The sequence below is a fragment of the Rhea pennata genome, chromosome 10, assembly GCF_028389875.1.
Source record: "Rhea pennata isolate bPtePen1 chromosome 10, bPtePen1.pri, whole genome shotgun sequence".
In the NCBI taxonomy this organism is placed as follows: domain Eukaryota; kingdom Metazoa; phylum Chordata; class Aves; order Rheiformes; family Rheidae; genus Rhea; species Rhea pennata.
Window position 1 is genome coordinate 10,053,549 of NC_084672.1, and position 13,484 is coordinate 10,067,032.

The window sequence follows — 13,484 nt, forward strand, 5'->3', positions numbered from 1 at the left end:
TGATGTTCTTTGAAGTAATTGTGTGGGGGTGTTTTTACCACTTTAGGTTTGATACCTACAAATCAAGAGGGGAAAGCATACGCCTTGCCCAGTATTTGAGTAGGGTTGCAGATGGCATGATCCTGTCGGTTGCAGTGAACGATGAAGGATCTAGAAACTTGGACGACACAGCCAGGAAAGCAATGACCAAACTGGGCAGCAAGCATTTCCTCCACCTTGGGTTTAGGTATGTGCCTGCCCTGCCAGCTCTACCAGCACAGAGGCTTTATTATGCTCTTCGGGTGCCCAAATAATTCCGCTCTCTCAAAGGCACAAAGTTCTTCACATGAAAAAAAAAAAAAAAAAAAAAGGGAAACTTCAATATGAAGTTTTAGCAGTTAAATGGATAGTTTAAGATGCACTCAGGGTCTATACTGGGCATTTTTATTAGCACATTGAGGAATAACATATGATTCACATGAAAAAAAAGATGCATTCTTCCAGGATAGTAATCCCACAAGTTATTCATTCCTATTTATTTTCAAGCTGTCCTCCAAAGATTTGAGAAGCATATCTATACGGCTATATGCAGTGGGTTGGATAGGCTGAATGCTAAAGAGGCTAGAAGAATTGCCATATAGCCCTAGCTAAATGCATGCAGACATGCATGCCGTATATTCCTCAGTTCATCCAGTATATATTCTGGGAGTTGTACAGCACATAATTTAGCATGTATTAAATTTATGCTGTGGACTGTAACTACTTCTGTAGCCAATATAGTGTCTATGTTGGTGCACACACTCTTTTTGAGAATATGTGTTATTTTCCCCAAAGTAGCCATTATCATTTTTGTGTTTATCTGAAGTTAAGTAGGCTTTTCTCTTTTATTTTTTTTCTGGAGTTGGATGTTCCTCTATGGACTATAGTCTGTACAGCCACTAAGGGGGTCACTATAGAGCATGAAAAATAATCTACTTTTCAGGGATAAGTGATTCAAAAAAGCAGTCTTTGGGAACAGACAAGTATCAGCTTGGAGTACAGTGCAGATGGAGCATGTTTTGGGGAGCTGACAAAGACTTTGTGTTAAATACAGCAGGGACTCCTGTGCACTGGATAAAGAATTTCAGACAAATAACCAAGGCTGCAGAAATAGCCTGTCTCCATCAAGGCGATGCATCCTCTGAAACACCCAGAACCCTTAACTTGCTGAGTTTTTGTTTAAACACTAAAGTTATGGAAGCAAAAAAAGATTTTTTTTGAACATTACACTTTTTTTCCCTATTCCTCCAACAGGAAGAAAAATAATGGTTTTCTCATATGTTTATAAAAGGAAATCGCTCTTGATGTTTTTAGACTGCCGCAGTGTTTTAATGCTAGTTTCTCCCTTCTTTGCCGTAAATACTTACAATGGAAATACCCGCAGAAATTTGTCTATAGTAGTGTGATTTTCAGCATTGCTACGGTTTGCAATCAAAAAGCTAATTCTTGCTATGCTGCTATGTGAAATAACTCCAATATTTCCTTAAACAAATAATAGTGGCATTGTGGGAACTGTAGTGTGGTAGCAGTTGGTAAACATTGTCTCCTACTAGCGTACCATAGATATGTGCAAAAATACCTGCATCTTGGTGCATCATTTAAAGGGTTGTATTTTTAGGCATGTTCTCAGCACTTAAATTTATCAGCTTTGAAAAAACACTGCCTGGAGGGCAATGTACCAGATTGACTGAGGTAGTTATGGGGCAGAGTAGAAGACAGCCAGCTTTGCCAGATACCTAAAAGCTTTTCTCTCTATGCAATTTGACCTCCTGCTTCACTTAAGTAACACAGGATTTAGCCATCCTGGTTTCCATTTCAGCCGTATCTATACCTAGGAGCAGGGGTGTCTGCACTGGACCCTCAGGTGCTTCTCTGAAAGCTCCCTGGCCATGTGCTGGGTGGCTTTCCGACTAGCAGCAGGGTGCTTACAGTGACAAATGCCTGGCTATCTCCACTTGTGTCATACTCATCCAGACTGTAAAGCCGCACGAATCTCCCTTGCTGTACAAGAGCCAGCGAGCAATGCTGATTTATGCAGCATGTTTTCTGTGCTCCTGGCATCTCCACTGCCTATTTGCTGAGTCCAGGACATGAAGAATGAAGGGAAAATCTTTGCATTCCTCCTCTATTCTTGTCCCGTTGAAATGTGGATTTGCTCTTTATCAGTGAGCTTTTTTTTTCCTTTTCCTTCTACTAATAAATTAAAAAAAAGAAAAAAAAAGCCTTTCAGAGCCTGATGACACAGTTGTTCCCTTTGGAATCTCAGCCAAATAGCACTGGTTTGGCTCTTACTGGACTTGCTGGTCCTTCCACTTCATATGTCCTAGACAGATGGTATGCATCCTCGTGCATTAAGGATGAATTGGTTTAAAAATCCTGTTAGTGAAAAACTAACCAGGGGAAACAAACAACATGAAAATGAGGCCAAACCTTGGCTTACAAAACCAGCTAGCTTGGTATTTTGTTAGATTATTTTTGGTCTGTTCTGAAGCCATCATCTTTTTGTCATTTGTCTTGAATTTTGGGACCGAAAAATAATGCTTCTCTATCTTGCCTGCTGTGTGACAAAGCGTCATTCGTCCCCACCACCCCTCTCTCTTTGGGCGGGGGTGACAGCCCCGCAGGGCCTTGGTGGGTGCTATGCCAGGAGGGTTTCCAGCAGGAGCATCCAGCTCGCTGGCCAGCTCCTGAGGCAGTTGTGCCTCCTGCAAGTGCTTCTCTAGCACCGCAGGTTTCAGCAGCTGTCAGTGACCATGAATGTCCTCCTTGGAGGTCCAAGGGTGCTTTATGCCATCTCTTACACCAGCCGATGCAGAGCATAAGGCGACCTGCAAGACTCAGGTGTGAAGCCTGATGCTACTGAAATCATGGGGTATTTTTACCAATAGAGAAACAATTTAATCTAGGAGACTGTTTGCTACATCCAGGGTACAGCCTTTCTGAACACATGCCTGTCATTCTGTTAGTCATTAAGAAGAAATATGCTGAATTCTTCAGTTCCAAAGGCAGAAACAAGATAAAACTTCCTCCTGACGCCCACTCCTTGGGTTCAGCTCTGAGGTTGCAAGGGTTCCTCAGCATCTCTCCTCCAGCCTTACTCATCCAGGTGCTCCTTTTCCAGATTTGCTGAGAGCTCTTCAACTGCTCAACCAATAACCATCAGATAGTAATGAACTTATTTCTGACACAGGATCAGGTCGGAACAGATGATTCAGACTCATTACCCTTTGCCTCACTTCAATGTTCAAAATGAGAAAAATGGTGTGCCCAGAGACTATCTAGGTATTTCTTATTGCACTTTTCCAGCCAGTTCATCTATTAGAAATTCTCATGGGTCACTCCAATGAGAATAGTGATATGTAAGATTTTAGCATAGGCTAAATTTGTTTAACCACAAATGGCTTTTCTCATGGCTTTTTGTGCATGCAGAGACATACACACACACACGCGAACACACAGAAAGACTTTTAGGCTCACCAAGGAGCTGCTAGTGTCCTGTATGTCTGTCATAAACAAGCTTCTTTAAACACTTTGTCAAGAAACTACTAATTATAGGTTGTATTAAGAAGGGATTTGTCTTTGAACTTTTCTTGTGATGTATTTACTGAAGAAATATAAAATGTTAAGGTATTTTTAATTTTGACTAGGCTGCCTGTCAGACAAATCGGACTGGTTTCGAATGTGGTGTCTCTGAGAAATGCAAGAGCATTGCATTTTAAAAAATATGCATCTCATACATTAAATAATGTGATCCTTTCTCATTTTGATTTCCCAGACACCCATGGAGTTTTATTACTGTTAAAGGAAATCCCTCCTCTTCTGTTGAAGACCACATTGAATATCAAGGTGAATATCATGCACAAAATGTTTGCTTGATGTTATCTCTCGAAGTATTAGAGTTATGGTTGAGATTAATTTGGTCACTTGACACTGCATTACATTGAAGCTGTAAGCAATTGATGGGAAGAAATATTTGTTTGTATGCTCTGTGTATATATTACTTCTTTCCATTAATGCATGAGGTGATGCTGCTGAGTTGGGTGCAGCCTGGGCTACCTGAACCCTGAGATAAAAGGCCAGATCCTGCACAGGTGTAAATCCATGTAGCTCTGTTGAGCTCAGTCTATCTCCTTCTTTGATAGAGAGCTATAGGACTATCCCAGTTACATCAGCTGAAAATATAAGTCAATGTATCCTGCACTGGTAGCTGCAAAACCTCTTGCAAAACCATATCCTTGTAAACTGAAGAGCTGTTTTGCTTCCTGTGACTTTTCATGGCATTGTCAAAAACAGCTAATGACATCACTTTCTACAACATAAATAAAATATACTCCAACTGTCAGGGTTTTTTAATATCCCCTAGATTTTTGAAGATTTTTCCTTTTGATTGTCCAGGCAGTTATGAAGTGTCTGAAGCCTGATTCCAAGAGTAAGAGTTTTTTCTGGAAGCTGTGCAGGACTAACTCTGGATTATATGTCCAAATATACAAATGCACACATGGATCGTTACCTTTCCAGTTCTGACTTCTATTGACCGCAGAAGCTGATTTTACCAGTCCTTTTTATTTTGCAGGTCACAAAGGGTCAGCGGTGGCCAAAGTATTCAAGCTATTCCAAGCCGAGAATGGAGAACATTTTAACGTCTCTTCCACGAGTGAGTGGGTTCAAGGTAAGAGATCTGTTTGCTGCTTAGCTTAATGACAGGGAACTGACAGACAGAGTGAATCCTTTCTGGAATGGTCCTTTTTATTGCAATACCTTTCCATTTGGGAAGAATGGACTTGCTAGCTGCTATTTCCATTGCTGCTAACCCAGTAACGAATAGGCACTGATTCTTTCCCCAGTTGTCTTCAGGTCCCTCTGAGTAATCAGGATCCTTTTTCCTTTACTGCACTGAGTATGAAATTCCATCTCTTACGATCTAAGAGATCACACACAACCTCTTATTTCTTTTGACTGCATAGTCATCATATCCATGTTTCAGACAACATACAGTAACTGACTGTAACTTAATCTGCAAATCAGAAAAGGCAGCTAAGGAGAAGGACACAGATCCAAAATCCGTAACTATTGAATAATGTTCATACTGCATACTCCAGTTATGTAGCTTTCAGTAACTCCAGTCTCCCTTGGCTGGTTACACTTTGCAGAATCATTAAAAGCAGCTGACAGACTGGCAGGAAGAAACAGGAATCAGATCATTGGTGGAGAAACTTGTGAATGATATCTGAGATCAAATTATGCTTTATGCATTTTTGTTACACTCATTAAGCTCGACTTTCAAATGACTTTTCTTGTTTGCACTTGTCTCCAGAGGTAGAGTGGACAGAGTGGTTCGAGAAGCCTGATAAAGCAAGATCTAAGGACATGGAGAAGCTTTCAGATTTCAAAGCTGCTCATCCTGATAAAATCTGTAGTCAGCCCATTGATATCCAGGTAGGCCTGCTTACCACTCACTTCAGAGAAAGGGACTGAGTCCTCTGTGGAGTAATTCAGATCAGAACCTAAAAATACGGTGCTTGTCAGTGAATTTTGTTTCTAAACAAAAGACATTAATTATTTTATTGCTCTAATATATAACTGACAAGATCTGATATCCAACCTCTGTATGTTTTTGAGACAAAATATTATAGAATTAATCTTCCTTCAGTAAACTGTGGCTTCTGGCACGAGCAGGAGTACAGATGGGGCCACAGGCAGCACAGATGTACCAGGAAATATGTGGTTCCCAGTTGGAAGATTAAAAGAAAAAAACACATGAAAATTTGAAAGTTTTTAAATGGTTCTGGAATGCATCCTACCTGAAAAATTAATCACAGAATGTAATGAGATGGTAAAGCTACCAACTGGTAGGTTGGAAAAAATGTCGATGAGCTTGCAGCCATTTCTTTGAGTCAATTCGTTTTTTTCTGTGGAAAGAAATATGAAAACTATCTGGGGCTAAACATTATAATTACACCATCTGGCCAGCATGCTGAAGAGAAACCATATACCTTTTCCAACACTGCAAAAGGGCCCTTAATGCCTCCCCCTCAAAAAAACCTTTTCTTGGTGAACACCAGCTACATACTTTACAAATCTGTTTGGTAAAACAACGCAGAAGCATTGCCTAGCAAAAGACAATTAAATACTCTGTATCAGTGAGAGGCTGAACCTAAGGTTCCTGCCTACTCTGAACTGGTGGAGTTGTCCTTATTCACAAGAATACTGCTATTGAAGTAAACGGGAATGTTGACAGTATGAGTGAAAGTTTCCAAGGCTAGATGTTATTAAGAATCTCCTCTTGAACAGAAAGGAAAAAATTGCCCTATAACTTTTTGCCAGGTCTGAGCAAATCCACATTCATTTCAGCTTCCATATGTATATATTTGAAGTGACAATTTAGTTTAGAACAGAGGTCAGATATTCATTACGATACAGCCACTTCTAGCATGCATATTAGACAGAAAAAAAGAAATACATTCTTCTGTTCAAGAATCAAAACTATTTTTCTGTTCTGTTAAATGAGAGCTACTTTTTTTTTTCCATGTATATTAAAAGTGAAACAGCATTTTTTAGTTTATCCTCAGGATCTTAGGGAAAATCCTCATGTAGTGTAATCTGGTGTTGCTCATTGACTTCATAAAGTCGCACTGATTTATACCAGCTGGCCTGCTCCAGATACGCTGCATACAAGAAAACTGAAGATAAAATGATAATAATAGAAGCACAGCCTAGCCAGAGGCACATTCCTTCAGCTGGTGGTGCTAATCCTACACAGGGCAGTGAAGTGCTTGCATTAACAAGGAAGGTAGGCATGAGTGAGAGATGCAGGATCTGGACCATTGCTGAAAGATGTTTTATTTCCTGGTGCTTTGTTAAAATGCCTGTGCTGTTTGAGCTGTCCAATGCAACGCATTGCATTTTTGTGAAAGTGTCAGGAGAATTGCAAGCGTCAGAGCTAGACTCTGAAATTTAACTTGACCCTGAGGAGTGATATTGCTCCAGCAGAAACGTAGGAGAGTCTATGTATCACACTGCTGGTTGGCATGTATGTGTAAGAAAATGCCATCTCTTCTTGTTCCTCTTGGAGCAATGCTCCAGTATGGATGTTGGAACAGCTTTGTATTTTCTTGGTGGAGATAGCAGCTATCACTACTCCATGTAAAGAAAAAATAAGACCCACCCCCCACCTTTTTCTTCTGCAAGACTCAGACATAGTCTAGCCACAAGTAATGAAATGAGTACAGTCAAGAGGCTTGAAACCCATGAGTTCATTTGGGTTCAAGCATGTGTTCGGTGTTTTCATCTGACCTCAAACAAATGGCAAGAGAAAATCTAGGGCACCAAGGCAGATGTTAGCAAAGCTCAGAATACTCCGTCCAAAAAAAGCACATGGTCTTAATATAGATATGGGAGAAACTTGTACACCTAACAATAATCTACGCAGTCTGCACATGAAATAGCTCTGTTTGAGCACCAGCTGGAGTGCAGGCTGGATAGTACATGTAACAGTCATCCTGTTTTGTTATGCAACTATGTGCATCATCTGCAAACAAAGCAATAGCCTGTTCCAAAGGCGTCGATGTACAGGTGAAATCCCTTCCCCCGTTTCACATTTCTATTCTCATTGCAGGCACTGACGCTTGATGGAGCTAATTTAACAACTGAGGTTTTTTACAAAAGTGGCCGTGATTATAGGTTCCTGTGCCATGGTAAGGACCAGACAGACGAAGGTTGCCAGAACTACAAAGTACGGTTCCTGTGTGGCAAATCTGGTACGTGACCCATTTTTGAAAGCCAGACTCTGTGTCATTCGGAGGGCCTGTTTGCACTCCTCCTCCTCAGGCATGGCTGTTCGGAGGGTGCGGGAGTTCAGCCCTGAGAAAGAGAATCCATCTGACAAACTTGAATTTCATGTAGTACTTTTGCTGCTGGTACCCAGAGGCCTGTGGTCCTCTCCAAAGAGCGCTCTGCCTGAGGTAGACAGTATAGTCCTAATCCAGACCAAAGAAAAGCAGAAATACTGTCCTCTGACGAGTGACTTCTGCTCAGCCTAGGAGTTACTTCAGTAATTCCCCAGGCTGCAGTTTTGGCTGGGATATTGACATGAACACAGATACAACTGCTGAAGATTTATCTCAGGAAAAATTCCTGCCCGCTCGCAGAGGTAACAGGGTGGTGTCTCGAAAACCCAGCAATGCTATGGCAAATACTGGGCAAGTCCCTTCTTTACATAGCTTGCCTTTTACTAAAGCATTTTGGAATGAGGTAGGATTACTCATTCAGTGTGTGAGAAGACAACAGGTTTTAAAAGTAAAAATCCATTTTGTACTTACTAATGCCAACACCGCTGTTGTAACCCAGGTATTAGAAGGGGTTCTTTAGTGTTCAGTTGGTGGGAACAGAAGGGTAGAAAAAGTTTTTTTGGAAAAAGCAGTCATTATGTTAAAGACCACATTTGGCTGCTGCAAATACCAGTGCCCACTGCCCGTAAAGACTGTTGCTAAATGCACGTGGTGAAAATGAACGCTATGAACTGCATTTAAATTTAGTTGTGGGGTTAGTGGAAAATCCACCTGCCTGCAGCTAACAGAAAACACTTTCTTGTTTGCTTGCTTTCCAAACCAAAACCAGTAAAGAGCATGTTTGGAAGAGTTAAATGTTTCATGTTGCAGGACAAAATCATTTTTGCTGGTGTTGCAGACAAGAAATAGCACTTTGTGATAACATTAACTGAATTCCCCACCCTCCCACTCCTGCTCTTCAGTGAAACCCAAGCTCACAGTTACCATTGACACCAATGTGAACAGCACGATCTTGAATCTCGCGGACGATGTGAGCTCGTGGCAACCTGGGGACAGGATTGTGGTTGCTAGCACGGACTACTCCATGTACCAGGCAGAAGAGTTCCCGGTGCTGCCATGCAGGTCCTGCAGAGCCAACCAGGTCAAGGTAGCAGGTAAGGTATTTGTCTTGTCATGTCCGTATTATGTTAGACAAATTCTGTCATTTGCACCGAGGTAACTCCATTAAGTAAGTAGAATTGCATGGGTAGTTTTGAGGTGGTTTTGAGTAAGCCTTTCTTGCTTGAAAAAGATCTGTCTTGATTCTTGTTCCTTTCTACTTTTCCTTTTCAGCACCTGACCGAATTTTTTCTTTCTTTTCTTTTCTTTTCCTTTTTTTTTTTTTTTTTTTTTTTGGCCCCAAGAACATTATTGAATGGATGTATTTATTTAAGGGAGAGAAATACAGTTAATGTGTTTGAAATATTCTGTTTTGCAATTCTATTTTTGGGAATGTATTACTTTCTAGAGAGCAGGAGGTGACCCTAGCTGGACTGGAGGGTGAGCTAGAGGAAGAGCAGACCGTGAGAAATTTTTAAGGCTATGAAGTAATGTGCAGCTGGCTATTTTCCTAAGAAAGTTATATTTAACAAGAAATGTAATCTTACATTTTAGAAACTCTGTTCTTTGCTACTGAAGCTACTGTCTCCTTACACTGTGTGTCCAGACCGCATCGCTCTGAGGTGACGTATTACCCAAGCATTTCTGGAGTCACATGGCCAACCATATTGTCTTGAGCCGCGATATTTGGGGCAATGGAGTTTGTAGAGTGCTGCCTGAATTAATCCGAGCAGAAGGAACAGGAAGCTTTGCAGAGCCATGGTGTTTTTCTCTTGATGGTGACTAGCTCAAATCTGGAACAAATTGCTGCTGCTGAGCAGACATTGCAGTCTAATGATTGTACAGTGGCCTTCAATTACTCAGTCCAATTAAATAGTATAACTGTTACCAAGCACAGAGCGTTACTAATACGAGCTTAAAAGTGAAATGCAGAGTGGGACATGTGCATCTCTGCTTGAGTGTGTAAAGTGGTCTTTCTCATCTAGAACTAGATTTTGGCACACTGATGAACAGAGCATGGAAACATCACCTTAACTGCCTGTTCTGTGAACAGATGAAGAACTCGTAATTGCCATACTTTACAAAAGCAAAGATTATTTTTTAACTATAAAAGTGCATAATAGCTGAGGCCATATTTGAATAGTGGTATTTACCTGGTAGTAATTCATGTATGTTACATTATCTTTTGCTTAAGCACTGGCAATTTTTCTAGGCAGAGGTTTTGTGCATATTTACAGTAAAATCTTTCTGAGAAACCATGAGGGCACTTGGAATGTCCAATGCACTGGGGAGTTTGCTCAGTTCTGTGAAATGAGCTACTTTACCATTATCTCTGATGCAACCTCTTCTGGAGGATACGAATATACTTCCTTTGGCCACCGCTTTTTCACAGAGCTCTAGTCATTCATTGTTAGACGGCCTAAAGGAGAGGTGTTTGTGAAGCCAAGAAAAATGTTATTCTCAGTTTGAATGTATCATAGTCTTATGACTTAAAATGACTAGTACTTTCAACTTGTAAAGAAGAGACCTCTCCAAACAGAATATTTTTCTTGAGCAAGTTTTGAGCTATTGGAAAAACTGTTCCAGACTAGTAGGATACAAGTTACTTCATGAGGATGATCTTGGAAGATAGTCAATAAAAATAAAGACCACAGATTATGGGAAGAGCCTAGGAGAAATTTTAATCTTGATGGATTTGTGAAATTCATACAATTATATTTATCTGTCACAGCAATGGCCACTAAGTTAGTTAAGGAAATGAATATGGCATTAAAAGCAACAAAAAATCATGTGATTTTGAAGTAAAGAAGCAAGTGGAAACACTTGTTAAAGTAATTGTGCTCTTAGTCTCCTATTACTTCTTAGGAGAATCAGGACATTCCTTTTATTACCACAAATAACATGAATACTAGGGCCAAAGTCTGCCCTTACTTATATCTAGGCAACCCCATTGACGTCAATGGGATTTCACTGATTATATCAATCAGCCCAGAACCTGGTCCAGTAATAAAAATCACATCCAACTTTCTTGTAACAAAAGCACATTCACATTATAAAATAAAATGATCTGCCTGATCCTAAGTTCAGTCTAGGTTAAATAAATCCCGAGGAAGGCTGAGCTGTCTTTAGGAGCCGGCAGGTCACCGGGATACTCTGTGCTTGGCCACTGTACAGCCCTGTGCTGTGACAGGCAATTAGCCAGAGCAAGGAGAATTAATGACCTGCTGGGTGGCTGCTCTCCACCCCTGCTGGGAGTCGGTGCACCCACCTGCGTGTCGTGTCTCCAGCTCCCTGCAGCCTGCCCCCCTGCCTGCAGTGCCCCGACCTGCTGCCCCGGCGGCTGTACTGCGGAGGTGGGCTCGGGGGTATATTTGGCCTGCAGGCCGAAATGTTGTGCCAAGGGGGAATGACAGACAGACAGGGAGCAATCGCATAAAAATAGCTGGCAGGCAGCAGGGCCGAGCCTCTAGCCTTTGTGCAAGTAAGTGGTCCGCTGGCGCAGCGAGTGCGTTGGGCTCCTAATTGCATGCAGAAGACCTTCCTCTTGGACGTGTGCCTGCCTTTCCCAGAGGGAGCTCTTCAGGCCTGCTCTGCTCCTTCTGAGGAAAGGCTCTCACACAGATGCATTAATATATGTGGCCTTGGGGAGATGTCCTTTGTAATAAGTGGAATGGCCTAATTTTCCTGAGAAGTTTAGGTTAGCAGCTGGGAACTCCAAAAGTCTGCCATTTGGAAGAAGAATGATAACATAATTCAGACCCTTGATGGGTTATATTCCTTTTAATCTTTATTTTTCCCTTCCACTTTTTTTAACAAAACCTAAATGTCAAGTCTGAACTACTTAAGAGTCTCTTTGTTAAGAAAATTCAGAAAACCTCAGCTGTGTGGACAGATGATTTGGTGTGGCAGCCACTTAGCATACCAAGCTTTAATTATAATTGATGCTCTCATTGTTTAATAATATTTTAATAGACATGGTTTAGGATATTGAGCCAAATAAGTCAAACTTATTAGTTAGCTCATGTGCTATTTATATTTGATACTTCCTGCTGAAAAGTCATACTTGCTTTACTTACTAGAAATGGCTTGATTAGAGGCAAAGAAGATGACTGTTGAACGAAAATAAAGCTGCTCTTTTTAAAAGAGCTTAAGCAAGTTAATACTCCATTTTCGTTAGATTTTAGTAGGATTTGGGTGTCTACCTGTGGGTAACTGAAAAATCTCAGCATACGAAGCAAGGGAGGGCACGCAAGGATGGCTCCTGGGCACTCCTTTATTGGAGTGAGTAATTCCATAATGTCAAAATGATTACTTTCCTGAGTAAATGCTACTCAAGAGAGGACTGAAATCCGAAGGTCGTGAATCCCAGTCAAACTGTCGCTCATTTAAATGGAACTTTTCTCCCCGTTCGCCTCCTTTTGTTTAACTTTTTTGCTTGTCATTTTTCTGTCTAGATTATTTTCTCTGTGGGAACAGATTAAAACTGTTTGATCTTGGAACTTCACAAAGCCCCGGGGAGGGACGGCGGTACAGCGGAGGGAGACGGAAGGAAGGAAGGAAGGAAGGGTTGTGTTGTTGTGGCAGAACAGGATAGTAGGAAAGATCAAGTATTTTGTCTAGTTTCCCTGGGAAACAAGCCTTATCTGCATCTTGGTCCCTCTGTATGAAGTTACTACCAATGCTGATAAGTTTCCCCATGGAAGAGAAATGCTGAAATGCCCTTTTGTGCTCGGTCATGGCTCTTGATAAAGCATGAACAAACCTATTTGTGTCTGGCATAATTACTCAAATTATCCCACGTATTAGAAAATCTATGATTACAATTCCACATATCTTAAATTCAGCTTATTGGGTTGTGGGTATTTTAGAGATATAGAGTTTACTGGGCTCTTGTTCTTGCAGGGAACTTGCTCTGAAATAAAAGAGGTTGTAAATATATAATCTTCTAACAACTCCACAGTAACTGCCTGGGTCAGCGTTTGTATTGTGCTGTGAGAGTGGGGGAAGTTACTCCACTGTCAAAATATAGACACTTTCAGCAATTTGGAGAGATCTGTGTAGAGGTTGGCATCATTTCGGCTGGAATTCCTTGGAAGCTCTTTCTCTTAAGGCATCTCTGGTGCTCGAAGGTTGCGCAGGAAGTACTGAGAAATGGCCCATTCTAGCAGACTTTTAGAGCTCCTTTTTTCTGCCTTTGGTCACTGCCTAGAAGCAGAGTTAGAAGAAACACAATAAAGTTTACATAGCAGTTCAAAAGGTTCACGTTTGGGCTTACTAAGAAGTAAAGATTTAATTTGTTTGCCAAACAGACCTGCCTAATCTTCCCACCCCAACTGCAAGGGCTTTGGTGTCAGGGTAAGGAGAGAAAAAAATGAAAGGTCAGAGAGGGAAAACTTCCCATTTACAGAAAAGTGTTGGTAGATTGCCAGTGAGCTAGTGCAGAAAGAGGGCATGAAGCAGGACCTAGTGCATCTAGGAAAGAGCATGGCAGTCACTGGGATCAAACACTGAAAGCCCTTAGGGGCAGCAGGACTCTCACCTGATGGGGGGACAGGCAGTGCAAGTCAGGGGGCCTCGACC

At 41.3% G+C, this 13,484-nt stretch overlaps 1 protein-coding gene across 1 annotated transcript in view; it reads left to right on the forward strand.

Moving 5' to 3' along the window:
* CEMIP (cell migration inducing hyaluronidase 1) overlaps nucleotides 1–13,484 on the forward strand; it is a 119,375-nt gene that overhangs the window by 66,871 nt on the left and 39,020 nt on the right. Inside the window, exons 6-11 of the mRNA XM_062583309.1 lie at nucleotides 47–226; nucleotides 3,794–3,864; nucleotides 4,592–4,687; nucleotides 5,333–5,454; nucleotides 7,634–7,775; nucleotides 8,768–8,959. Of these exons, the coding sequence (XP_062439293.1) occupies nucleotides 47–226; nucleotides 3,794–3,864; nucleotides 4,592–4,687; nucleotides 5,333–5,454; nucleotides 7,634–7,775; nucleotides 8,768–8,959 (803 nt within the window). The remainder of the gene's footprint in view (nucleotides 1–46; nucleotides 227–3,793; nucleotides 3,865–4,591; nucleotides 4,688–5,332; nucleotides 5,455–7,633; nucleotides 7,776–8,767; nucleotides 8,960–13,484) is intronic.